This window comes from Poecilia reticulata, chromosome 9 (assembly GCF_904066995.2).
Source record: "Poecilia reticulata chromosome 9, P_reticulata-male-v2, whole genome shotgun sequence".
NCBI classification, from domain to species: domain Eukaryota; kingdom Metazoa; phylum Chordata; class Actinopteri; order Cyprinodontiformes; family Poeciliidae; genus Poecilia; species Poecilia reticulata.
This window is the reverse complement of record NC_088838.1, coordinates 2,732,006-2,745,807: the sequence shown is the minus strand read 5'-3', so window position 1 is coordinate 2,745,807 and position 13,802 is coordinate 2,732,006. Positions and strand designations below refer to the sequence as shown.

Below are 13,802 nucleotides of genomic sequence, written 5' to 3'. Positions count from 1 at the left end.
CATTCATCACCATGGAATACCATCAGCTGCTCATCTTAGGATGTGTACTCTTTGATTCTGTCCAAACAGTAGTGTTGTAATGCAAGACCGTGTTCAGACTTAAAGAATATATCATGTCCCATAGTTTTGTGTTTTGCACTGACTCCAGCCTCAGTTCCTTGAGAGGTTGTGTGTTTGAGTCTCTGAATCTGAAGAGTGAGAGGACACCAGCGAGGAGAGTGGGCAGGCAGGTGAAGTCCTGAGGATGCTGTGGACAATGTGGAGGTGGCTGGATGTGAAGTCGTTCTTTCCTGAGAGGTTTGTAGATGGAAGCTCTTGACTTGAGCGCAGAGAAAGCAGAGATAAGTTCAACTCAAGAAAATAATTGACTGGATGAAACCAGGATGCTAGAGGCTACCACGAAGGCTATCAGGATGTCAGAGATTGTGATGAAGTTTCATAATTTCTGTGACAAAATTCTTTCATCACAGAAAGAATTTTATCCTCCAGCTCCTAATAACCTCAGTAGCTGGATGAGGGAACCAGCTGCAGGTGTGCAGGCTTCACAGTGCCCGGATCACCCTCTGCAGAGATCCTCTCTGTGAGATTCACCCTCAAACCAAAACTCACTCACACATTGTTCTGATACAGTTCATTGGTTGCAAAGCTTCTCTAAATTCTTGAATGAATTTTACTTGACAGTTCTTGCTAGGCTGTGGTTATCCTTGTTGCTGTTGCACCTTTTCCTATCACACAGTTCATAGAATACTATAGAAGATTATATAAGGTTTTCATAATGTTCCAATTTTCTGAGACACTGAATTTTGGAGTTTCATCAAACTACAGGATGTAAAGGCTCAAAATATTTCAATATGTAATTACTATGTATAATTTTCTATATGAGTTCCACTTTCTACACTGTGTGAATAAATATAGTGAAATTTTTTCTGATACTCAAATTATTCGAGCTATTTGTATGTAATTTTCAAGTTTAAGCTAGGAAACAAATAGAGGATGCCCTTTTCTATTGGAATCTGTTTTGATGGTGTTTGGATTCAGGTGTTCACAGATTTACTATCTTGGGCTGCTGGTGCCAGTGAAAATATCTTGTAACAATTAGTACTGGCTGCTTTTCAGTCACGTTGTTATTATATATGCAACAATTTTGTCATCGCTGTGATTTCTCGGTTCCCTGTTTTGCCGAGAAAGAAAGCAGTCTTGTTGCTTCGTATTCTTTTTTCCTACATGCAAATGTCTAGAAAGTCGTCTTGGATTCTCTTGACCTCCTTTATGTCCAACAGATGAGATGTACTGTCAGCTTCAGGTTCAATAGGAGAGTTGATTTTAGCTTTAGATACATGTAATGCATTAGAAGAGATGAATGACATGCTGACATTCTTATAGATTTTTTTTTACAGTGTGGAACTGTTTAGGGGGAGGAGCAAGTGTTTGGAAAACAAACATCAGGCAGTTAGTTGGGCAGCTTCAGCCTGGACACTTCTGATTTATCTTTGTAGAATTATGTTGCTGACCTCTTAACCACTCTGCCATTTGTGTAATAACCCCACCCGCACCTCCCCCTCCCCCCCACCCAACCAAAGTTCTGTTCACTCAATCACCAGTGCCACCTAGACACTAGCAGTCACACATGCTGCCAGGTTGGATGCTGAAAGCAATGCTAAAACTATTCAGGTCTGCAAATAAATGGCTGGATAACTTATTTATACAAAGAGTGAAAGTTGGCTAAAACTGTTATAAAGTATAGTGTTTTTATATTGTTCGGACCTCCAATATATTTTACCTTGTGGGGATGGAAGTTGCAATTCACTCAGTGAATTAGGCCTCAGAGTTTTTCTTGGACATTAATTTTAAGGAGATTTTACTGATATTTCGAACTCTTAACAGTCTCAGCCCTCCCTGTTTGTCAGAAAGACTTCAGTCCTACAGCTGAGCTCCCGTCTTCTTCTTCTCCTGTTGGCGCCTAGACTAAGAACTACCACATACAGTGAATCCTAAAAGTATTCACAGTACTTCACTATTTCCACATTGTGTTACAGCTGTATTCCAAATACCCCAGCATGATAATGCGGAAAAATGTTTTTACAAGTTTTGTAAATTTATTTTTTTAAAAACAAAAAAAACCAAACAAGAAATCACATTGACTTAAGCAGCTTTTTATTGAGCAGCTTTCATGAAAACATGAAAATTTGCCTAAAATTTAGGGCAGATGTAAGCATGTAATTACACAGTCATTCAGCTCCAACACAACTACAGATTTTTTTCAATGTTCTAGTTGCCAAGTCGAAGCAGCAGACTGAAAACCATGCCATGGTTTCCACCTAATCAAGTCAAGTGGAAAAACATCTGACTTGCTTACTAAACAACTGGACATCAAAACTAAATCCTGCTCTAAACTGTCTCAAAGCAGGACTTCCTCATGGTGCCCACAGCTTTTCTTAACGTCTAGCCATTTCTTAAAGAAATATTTTTGGTATTTCCAAGAGAGCTCTGATGACTACTCAATCGCATGCATACAACCTGGTTGTGAGAGCAGGTTTGTGGGTGGAAAGAGGAAGCACAATGTTTCACAGTGCAAAGAATGTGTCAAAAAGCCACAGAAATGAATGTGCACAGATAGTTTATGCTGCAGAGCTGTGAGCCACACAAAGCCGCTGCAGGATTCAGCTATGAGTCGCTATCGCGCCCAAATCATCGGCGCTGCTGTGCTGGTGATTCTGGCAATAATTGGGTTTTTTCTGGTGGTCCTCCCAGCAAAAGAGGTGACGATGCCTGCAGATAACATGGTGGGTTTCCTTTCAGTATTATTGCTTAATCTCTATTGCAACTGTTATTTTAAACCTGTATTCTAGTATTATTTACTAGAGGGGCTAAATAAGTGAAGAGTATTTATTTAAGTCTTGTAACGTCTCAGTTGGTTGCAAATATTTTTATAACTAGGTATCTCTTTGAATTGTGTTAATTCTCGTTGGCTCCTTCTTCTGCTGTTTCTTTGCCAAGCACCATGTAAGTTTCCTTTTTGACTTAGTATGTGTTACTGAGAGGTTATGTAATGAACCAAGGCAGTGTAGTACAGAGATGTGAAAGAGAAGGAAATTAATAGCACACATAACTTGGATTTTTACTAGTAATGGTTTACTGGGAGGTAAGAGTCAATTTGCTGCCGTTACAGACACAGGTTCATCATTCTGTTGGAAGATCATTCGGTCTCTGTTAGCCTCCATCAGGTTTTCTTCCATGTCGTTCATGGAAGAACGTGGATAAACTAAGTGACTATTTAGTCATTTACTAAACTCTAACCACTTGCATAGCGTAGACCAGTACCCAATCTCTCTGTAGGGTGTGGTGCTCAGAGTGTTAGCTTTGCACTACAACTGAGTTTTTTTTTCCATGTATGGCACAAAATTTCATTTTGCCACTTTTCCATGAAGGCTACATGTGAAGTGCACAATTTACTGTTGTTATGGTAAAAGATTTTACCACCTGAGCTGAAGATCTCTGCAGCTCTTCCATAGTTATCATGTGCCTCTTGGTGCCTTCTCTTGCCCAGTCTGTCACCTTAGATCACAGATGTCAACTCCAGACCTGGAGAGTTGCTGTCTGGCTCCTTTTAGATCTGCCTTTGCTTCAACCTAATTGAATTTTGTGAGGGTTCTGTAGAACTGGATTGTATGCTTAGAAAGGTTTTGAACCTTCTGATTCATTTGTTGGACCTGGGATGGGAGCCTGACAGCCCTGGTTTAGGCAGCTGGCCTAAAAGGTTTGCAGCTGTGCTGTACTCTTTCTATGTTTAGATGATGGATTGACCAATCACTGTGGGATGTCCATAGCTTAGGTTGTAGTTTTATAATATAGTCTGCTTTAAACAGTGTTTTAACTAAAACTCTGGGGTTTGAGAATCCTTGTTAAACAGCATTTTGACTAAAACTCTGAGGTTTGAGAATCTTTGTTAAACAGCGTTTTAACTAAAACTCTGAGGTTTGAGAATCCTTCCTAAACAGCGTTTTAACTAAAACTCTGAGGTTTGAGAATCCTTGTTAAACAGCATTTTAACTAAAACTCTGAGGTTTGAGAATCGTTGCTAAACAGCGTTTTAACTAAAACTCTGAGGTTTGAGAATCCTTGTTAAACAGCGTTTTAACTAAAACTCTGAGGTTTGAGAATCGTTGCTAAACAGCGTTTTAACTAAAACTCTGAGGTTTGAGAATCGTTGCTAAACAGCGTTTTAACTAAAACTCTGAGGTTTGAGAATCGTTGCTAAACAGCATTTTAACTAAAACTCTGAGGTTTGAGATTCCTTGTTAAACAGCGTTTTAACTAAAACTCTGAGGTTTGAGAATCCTTGTTAAACAGCGTTTTAACTAAAACTCTGACGTTTGAAAATCGTTTCTAAACAGCGTTTTAACTAAAACTCTGAGGTTTGAGAATCCTTGTTAGACAGCGTTTTAACTAAAACTCTGGGGTTTGAGAATCCTTGTTAAACAGTATTTTGACTAAAACTCTGAGGTTTGAGAATCCTTGTTAAACAGTGTTTTAACTAAAACTCTGGGGTTTGAGAATCCTTGTTAAACAGCATTTTGACTAAAACTCTGAGGTTTGAGAATCCTTGTTAAACAATGTTTTGACTAAAACTCTGAGATTTGAGAATCCTTGTTAAACAGCATTTTGACTAAAACTCTGAGGTTTGAGAATCCTTGTTAAACAGCGTTTTGACTAAAACTCTGAGGTTTGAGAATCGTTGCTAAACAGCATTTTAACTAAAACTCTGAGGTTTGAGATTCCTTGTTAAACAGCGTTTTAACTAAAACTCTGAGGTTTGAGAATCCTTGTTAAACAGCGTTTTAACTAAAACTCTGACGTTTGAAAATTGTTTCTAAACAGCGTTTTAACTAAAACTCTGAGGTTTGAGAATCCTTGTTAAACAATGTTTTGACTAAAACTCTGAGATTTGAGAATCCTTGTTAAACAGCATTTTGACTAAAACTCTGAGGTTTGAGAATCCTTGTTAAACAATGTTTTCACTAAAACTCTGAGATTTGAGAATCCTTGTTAAACAGCATTTTGACTAAAACTCTGAGGTTTGAGAATCCTTGTTAAACAATGTTTTGACTAAAACTCTGAGATTTGAGAATCCTTGTTAAACAGCATTTTGACTAAAACTCTGAGGTTTGAGAATCCTTGTTAAACAGCGTTTTGACTAAAACTCTGAGGTTTGAGAATTGTTGTTAAACAGCGTTTTAACTAAAACTCTGAGGTTTGAGAATCGTTGCTAAACAGCGTTTTAACTAAAACTCTGAGGTTTGAGAATCGTTGCTAAACAGCATTTTAACTAAAACTCTGAGGTTTGAGATTCCTTGTTAAACAGCGTTTTAACTAAAACTCTGAGGTTTGAGAATCCTTGTTAAACAGCGTTTTAACTAAAACTCTGACGTTTGAAAATTGTTTCCAAACAGCGTTTTAACTAAAACTCTGAGGTTTGAGAATCCTTGTTAGACAGCGTTTTAACTAAAACTCTGGGGTTTGAGAATCCTTGTTAAACAGTATTTTGACTAAAACTCTGAGGTTTGAGAATCCTTGTTAAACAGCATTTTGACTAAAACTCTGAGGTTTGAGAATCCTTGTTAAACAGTGTTTTAACTAAAACTCTGGGGTTTGAGAATCCTTGTTAAACAGCATTTTGACTAAAACTCTGAGGTTTGAGAATCTTTGTTAAACAGCGTTTTAACTAAAACTCTGAGGTTTGAGAATCCTTCCTAAACAGCGTTTTAACTAAAACTCTTTTAAAAATCTTTTTAATGTTTTTCTCTTTATGTTTTAATTTCTTTTTAATTCTCTTTTTCACTGTTTCTTTTTTAAAAATCTGTTTCTCTTCCTCATTGTTTATTCAATGTCACATGCTGTTTTTATTTTAATTATGTAAAGCACTTTGAGATGCCTTCCTGCTGAAATGTGCTATACAAATAAAATTTGATTGATTGATTGATTGATTAAACTTCTCTCACAACTTCTCCGAAATGTCTGCTGGTCTTCAGGATGCTGGTTGTTCAAACCTTTGAGGCTGTCATGCTACATATAAATGTAAAATGTACATACAGTCTATTTAGTTAGATAACAGTGGAAGAAAATTTGTTTTGCTAGATTTTATTAAACGGTTTTCACTGAAAGAGGATGAAAACATATGCGAACCACACTTTTCAGATTTTTGCTTTTGAAAGAATTTAGAAAGCCATGTGTCTGTTTGCCTGCATTTCACTATTATCTACTTTTTTGCACTGATTTATTAATTACAATTTCAACGAAGGGCTGCACAGTGGTGCAGTTGGTAGAGCTGTTTCCTTGCAGCACAAAGGTTTTGGGTTCGATTCCTGGCCCCGGTCTTTCTGCATGGAGTTTGCATGTTCTCCTTGTGCATGGTGGGTTTTCTCCGGGTACTCCGGTTTCCTCCCACAGTCCAAAAACATGACTGTTAGGTTAATTGGCCTTTCCAAATTGCTCCTAGGTGTGAGTGTGTGTGTGTGCATGGTTGTGTGTCCTGTGTGTCTCTGTGTTGCCCTGCGACAGACTGGTGACCTGTCCAGGGTGACCCCGCCTCTCGCCCGGAACGTTAGCTGGAGATGGGCACCAGCAACCCTCCCGACCCCACTGAGGGACAAGTGTGAAAGAAAATGGATGGATGGATTTTCTACGAATAAACATTGACATTTTCTGTTGTAACCTGACAAAGTGTGAAAATGATAAAAGTGTGAATATCTTTGCAAGAAGCTGTAGATCAAAGATGTCAGTCATTTTCATTTTGAGCCAAATCAAGTTCATGAACGTCCTTAAAGGGCCGGTGGTGGCAGAATGTATTGATAAAACTTATTAACAAAACGACTCTGCATTCGATGAGTATTTCTGAGAATTAAGAACATTTTAGCATTGAAGTAATGTTAAACTACTTTGATGTACTTTCAACGGTAATTTAGCACTATTAGACAAATAAAAACTGATGTGATTTGGCTGGTAAAATAATATTGAAGCACACAACTGTTATCTTGATCTAGTCCTGGGAGGCTGAATTTGGCCCATGGGTCTTGAGTTTGTAGATGTCAAACTCATCTACAGTGAATAAAGGTCAAAAGATCTTCTGCAAGGAAGTTAAAGAGAGTTGACGAGAAGCAAAGACAAACTGAAGCATAGCAACAAACAGTTGCTAAGCTTTTGCACTCTATTGCTCAGGTAATCAGATCTGTATTCTTTTTTTCCATCTCAGAGACAACTTGTACAAATTAGTTGTGGAGAAACAAATTTGTACATTTGCCCCATTTTTACATGCTTAACCCTGGCTATGAACTGAACCCCAACAAAAAATAACTGGTTGACATTACAAAATGAGTGAGTGAGACAGTTGGCTTTCTTTTGTTTTTTTCCCCATGAGGTTCACCATTTTGACCTGCAAGGTCACTAACTGAAACAGCACAACTAACCCACATCCTGCATCACCCAAGTTAGGTGTCAAAAGCTGAGGAGTTTCACAGCATGAATAAAATCTTGTGCTGCAAATCAAGCCCTGTCTAAAACACCACTGTTTTATCAGTTAATTTACCCAAAACTGTTCCCAGGTGTGTGTGGTGTGTGCGCGGGTGTGTGGGGGTGTACGTGTGTGGGTGTGTGTGTGTGGGGGGGTGGGGGGGGTATGGTTGTTTGTCCTGTGTGCCTCTGTGTGGCCTTGTGATGGACTGGCGACCTGTCCAGGGTGTCCTCTGACTCACGCCCAGAGACAGCTGGACACAGGCACCATCCCGTCTGGCAACCTGTGTGGATAAGAGGGTATAGAAAATGGATGGATGAGCTAAATCACTGTAGTAGACAGTACAGAAGCACACACAATTAATAAGTCTTCTATAAAAATGTTTTTCTTTCTTTTTTTACTTCTTCAAAGCAAAAAGGGAAAATAAATAAATTTATGAAAGAGGTCAAATTGACAAAACAGATGCTAAGTCAATGAACTAACACAAAAGGAATAATGGAACAGAACATTAAACACAACAAATGGAAAAACGACACCTACACTAATCATTAAGATCCAACCACATTCACTGCCATAATGCCCCTACACTAGCCACAGTGGGGCTAGTGGCCCCCACTAGCCCCCACTAGTGGGGGCCCTACTACTACCCTACTAGTAACTAGCCCCCACTAGTTACTAGTAGGGTAACTAGTAGGGTTACCCTACTAGTTGCATTTACTCAGTTGCATATACATTTGTGATCAAAGAAATTCCTCCAGGGGTAGTTTTACAGAACCGTACTATTTGATTCTTCTAAAGTTGTTATATTGAAGTAATTTCACCATTACCTGAGTCTGAGTTTCTGGCTACTTTACTAGCCCCATGTTAATTCACTAAAGGAAGGACAAACTTATTATAACCAAAAATGACCAGACAGACACACCTACAGATGATCTTTGAATTTGTTATTTTGTAATAAAATATTGATGATATATATATATTTTTTTATTATTCAAAAGATTAGGGTTTACCTAATCTTGATCAGGGTGATACCTGATATGCGTTAATCATATCAGGTGTTGATATCAGTTACCTGTGTTGTCTTTTTATCAAATACTTTTTGTTCTCTAACTTGGATGGCAATTTTTTTTTATATTCTTATGTTGGTGTAAATTAAACTAATGCTACTATTACTCAAGTACACATTTTGGTTACCCACATTGGCCAATAACTCAAATTAAATGTGTACGTGGAAAATGTAATATACTACCGTAACTGAAAGTGCACTGAAAAGACCTTCATGTACAAGATGCTTCACAGAGCAATATATATATTTAAAATGAATTTAGTGTTTATGAAAGCAAAATAACAATTTAGAATAAATTAAATGAACTGATAGCTGACAAAAGACTTTGGTTAGTCTTTGACCTCTTCATAAATGCTTCTGACACTAAATGCTTTGCCTCTTTCAGTATGGGATTGTACTGGATGCCGGCTCCTCGCACACCTCCATGTTCATCTACAAATGGCCAGCTGACAAGCAAAATGGCACTGGTGTTGTTACCCAGCACAGTGAATGTGATGCAAAAGGTGAGCACATCATGCTGAAACAGCTAACCAAAACTCGCCGACTGAAAGTTTATGTTTGGACATAATGTTTGACCACTGCCACTTTTTGTTCAATACCAACTATACTTTGTCACATCCTCTCAGTGAGTGCTCAGTAGGTCTTTCTCAGGGTCAATGTTGCCTGCAGACAGAAGCTACTCACTGTGAATGTCTTGCATCAACATCATAAAGTCAGAGAACTCGTGTCAAAGCACAATATAAATGTATTATGATGTATGGATAGAGGCCTTAGTCCTTGCCGTAGGTTCGAGTCCAGGCCTGATGACCTTTGCCTCATGTCTTCCCCCTCTCTCAGGGGGAAGGAAGAGCTGCTTTCACTTCCATGGTGTCATCAGATCAAAACTATCAAGTCAGTATATGTATATACAGTGATGCAATGTCTTGTGAAAGACTTGGCTTCCTAAAGGTCCGCTTCAGCTATGGGCACTTTAGTCACTCTCAGTTCTTCTCGTTCAAGTTTATTTCTGATTTCCTTGGAAACCACATGTTGTCCTTTAGAATACAGAAGTGCAAACTTTCTGAAGGTCATTCTGAGTTGGTCTCTAAGAACAGCTGGTGTCTTCATCTTGTCCAGGTGGAGGGATATCCAGCTATGCTGGGAAACCAGGTGAAGCTGCCAAGAGTTTGGAGGAGTGTATGAATCACGCCCTGAAGGAAATTCCCAAATCTAGACAACATCAGACTCCACTGTGCCTGGGTGCCACAGCAGGGATGAGGCTCCTCAAGTTAGTCTGTTGTTCCTTAAATACAACATCTAATTTCTTTCTGCTGTTTGAATCACTCCATTGGCTACATGTTCAAGTGTACATCAAAAAGCATTTTTAAAGATTTCTTATTCTTTCTTTATTACTCCTCATTTTTCATAGAGAGATCAATCGGACAGAGTCTGAGCAGGTCCTGAAAGAAGTAAGAGACAAACTGAGCTCCTACCCTTTCAAGTTTAAGGAGGCCAAAATCCTGAGTGGGCAAGAAGAGGGCGCCTATGGCTGGGTCACCGTCAACTACTTACTTGAAAACTTCATTAAGGTAACCAGGGTGAATTAATAAACGATGCTGCAGGTAATAAACAATTATTAACCATTTAAAACAACAACAAAAAAATAAAATTTCTAAGAGTGTCAGACTGGAAATTTCTAATGCAAAATAAAAAAAAACCAGTTCCTTCAGGTGCACCTTCAAAGCTAACTTTGCACCTTCAAAGCAAGTTGAAGGTGCCACTTGGTTTGAAGTTGCACCTTGGTGCAACAAGGTGTTAGTGCATAGTTAGTGCACTAACTTGCACTAACTATGCAAGTTAGTGCACTCAGTGGCGCAACTACACATTATTCAGGTGGATGCGGAAACATGAATCGGCGCCCCCACCCCCCCGCCCCGTCCAGACGGGGTTTTGGCGCCCCCTCTGGTGCTGTGCCCCTATGCGTTGCATACCCTGCATACCCACTTTTTGCGCCACTGATGAACTGTTAGCATAGTGCACTAACTTGCACTATGCTATCATGATTGCTTCAGCTTAATTTTAGTCAATAAATGTAAAAAGGAAGAAATAATTCAATACAGAATCATTTTCCTTCCAGCAATATTGTCTTAACCTGATCTGTTCTTTGTACTTAGTTCAGAAACTGACTGTCATCAATTTATGTACTAAGGTTTCTTAATACAATCTTTTCTGCCTCTTTTAGTATGGTTTTGTAGGACGTTGGCTGAATCCAGGAAGAAACACAATTGGAGCTTTGGATTTAGGTGGAGCTTCCACTCAAATTACATTCGAGACTTCGCAAAACTTGGAGAACCCAGAGAATCAGATGAATCTGACCCTTTATGGACAAGCCTACACTTTGTACACACACAGCTTCCTGTGCTACGGTCAAGACCAGTTCCTCAAGAGACTCTTGGCTCATCTTATCCAGGTATCACTGTTTTAAAGTTTAATTTTCCACACCTACAATCCTGGTGAAAACACAGAACACTCTTATTTTAATTGTGTCCATTTCTACATATAAAGACAAAATGACAATGATCCGGTCTTCACAAGGTTCTAAAAAGATTTTAAACTGACTTTAAGTACAAAATTACGAAACACTCCACCATGTAAGGAGGTCTAAAGCAAAGATATGGCCCCAAAACAACGGTGTGTGACACGCAAAGCACACCTAAAAATATGTTAGCTTGAAGAGCCACTTTTAGCAGTTTATGAACTATTGTTTTTCTGTGAAGCCTCATAATACTAACATTTTTTTAAAAGGAAAGGCCCACTTTTTCAGGCAACATCATTGCTTGCAGAAAATACAGCCAAGTCTCAGACAGATGGTCTGTCTGTCAGACAGATGGTCTCACATGGTCTCAAGAATATTAGAGAGGAAACACAGCTGCTCCTTTCAGATCATGCTTTTGTTCCATGTTGTACACAGGCTCTTTAAGCGTGACATAGTATTCTAGTTTGAAGTCCCCAATCCTCTACTGGAGCCACTAACAAACCCATAACCATAAAAGTTTAGGCAGAATTTTAGAGCAACTGCTACATAGTACAGAATAGGAACTGTACAGGTTGTGGAGATTGTGCAGCAGCTGCAGAGAAAACCAATTATCCTCCGCGATCTGCCAGACTGAGAAATGAGTGCTTTAAATACAACAGTTATTGTCTTTAAAGCACTGGGTGCTTTTGCATGTTCTGTATGAGGATCATGCTTTAAATCAAAGGCCATGCCCCTTTGGTTCCACAATAAATTCCGCATGGTCTGAAAGCACACTTAGCTTGTCAAAGGGCAAAGTGATGTCTATGGGAGGGTTCATGGCTGCATGTTTATTACAGAACTGAGATCTGAAAGGACCTGCAGGTCTGGTGGCTGAAAAGCAAGTCAAAATCATTGTCCCTCCATTACTGTGCTAAACAGTTTAAATGAGGTCTAATGTGATGTGCTTGATATTCAAAGAACTGAGTGCTGTGCGTTATAGCCAAACATTTCCACTTTGGTTTCATCTGTCTGAAAGACATTTGTTTTGGTCCAGGAATCATGAAGTTCCTTCAGGTGCACCTTCAAAGCTAAGATGGCATATTGTTAATTTTCTTATCTTCTTTTCTCTTTGCAGACCTTCAAAATATGATGCAGATATTTGATGTTTTTCTAATTGTACACTTATAAACTTTACTAATGATATGTTAAGTGAGGCCTGTACAGTCTATTGAATCTGAATTTCCCACAAGGCATTGCTTATCCCAGTTTGCTTCGCTATTTTATAAGACTACTGTAGCCCAAAAAACAGTTGTAAAAACAGTTTAAAAAAATAAATAAATAAAATAACTGGTAACCAATCTTTAAACATTTTGGCTGTTCATTCATATTTTATTATGTTGATCTTTGTTTTCCCCTTTCAGACTCAAGGTGTGCTGGATCAAGTAATCAACCCCTGCTACCCACCAAAGTTTAATATTTCTATAAATCTTGGGAAAGATGTCTTTGATTCTGTTTGCACCAAAAAATACAAACCAGCCAATTTGGATGCTCAGAGGAATGTAACAGTGGTGGGCACAGGAAATGATCAGCAGTGTGTCAACAACATAACGGAGATCTTCACTTTTAGCAGCTGCAATTACTCAATGTGTTCCTTCGACGGAGTGTTTCAGCCCAGGGTGACGGGAAGCTTCATGGTGAGATATAAACAAAAGCAAATATGTTAGTGTTCATCACCAATCTGAAAGTGTTGCTTTTTTTTATCTTTACTGCGCCTACAAAAATGGACACCTGGACACAGTTTGGTGATTGATGCTTTATAGACTTAAGTTTAGCATTAGTCTCTGTTCTCATACTGTGACAGACAGCCAGTAGAGTAACACCACTAGTTGAGTTCTAACTTGATGTGCTGTTTGAACTCAGGTAGCAACATTTGCAGATAAATTCAAACAACTGTTTCAGTTTGAACAACATTACTAATAACGGAAAAAGAAACTGTTAAGTTTGTGATAACAACCACTTCCTGTTGACTCCTCTGATGATGCTTTTAGAAAATGTCTCCTTCTTAAGATCAAAACTAGACATCAGTATGGCCTCAAAGTTGTTATTACAAGTTTATCATAATTTCACTTGTGGCATAATTAAAGCACTGAACAAAGAGTAAAGCTGCAGCCTCTTTTATTTATGTATGTATAAATTAATTTCTTAATTGGTTCTTAGAAATTAATAATTTGAGCCCATCTGTTTGTGAAGGCCTGTGGTTTTACTTCACTATGTCATGTGGCAAAAAAATGTATAACCAGAATATGCACATCTGACAAACCAAATCATCAGCATTCATTAAATGATTAACAAGAACATTAACCACCACAACCAGTCTTACAATATTTCAATTTGACATAAAGATCACCTTGTTTGACTCCATTAGATATAGAAAAGGTTCAGATCCCTCACTTCCACACTATCTGAAGTCTGTTCCTTTTTCTGCTTAAGTTCTGTTGATCATGGTTACTTTTATTGTTCTCATTTTCTCTGTTTTTTTCTTTTCCCTTATTATTTTGCACAGCCTTTTTGTCCATTTGGGTATTTTAAAGCAGGCTTTAGATGATAAATGGTTTGATTAGATGAGGTTCTTGTCACACTGCATTGTTTCTCCACAGGCATTCTCAGCTTTCTACCACACAAAGAAATACATCAAAGATATCACCAACATAGCCCTCACATCTCCCAGTCATGCA

The 13,802-nt window shown here is 38.5% G+C and overlaps 1 protein-coding gene across 1 annotated transcript in view; it reads left to right on the top strand.

Moving 5' to 3' along the window:
- The first annotated feature begins 2,566 nt into the window (after positions 1-2,566).
- Positions 2,567-13,802, top strand: part of LOC103469615 (ectonucleoside triphosphate diphosphohydrolase 2) — a 12,911-nt gene continuing 1,675 nt past the window's right edge. Inside the window, exons 1-7 of the mRNA XM_081611220.1 lie at positions 2,567-2,783; positions 8,959-9,076; positions 9,690-9,840; positions 9,982-10,141; positions 10,795-11,022; positions 12,489-12,761; positions 13,725-13,802. The exon at positions 13,725-13,802 is cut by the window's right edge and continues 42 nt beyond it. Coding sequence (XP_081467346.1) covers positions 2,604-2,783; positions 8,959-9,076; positions 9,690-9,840; positions 9,982-10,141; positions 10,795-11,022; positions 12,489-12,761; positions 13,725-13,802 — 1,188 coding nt within the window. The 5' untranslated portion in view covers positions 2,567-2,603. The remainder of the gene's footprint in view (positions 2,784-8,958; positions 9,077-9,689; positions 9,841-9,981; positions 10,142-10,794; positions 11,023-12,488; positions 12,762-13,724) is intronic.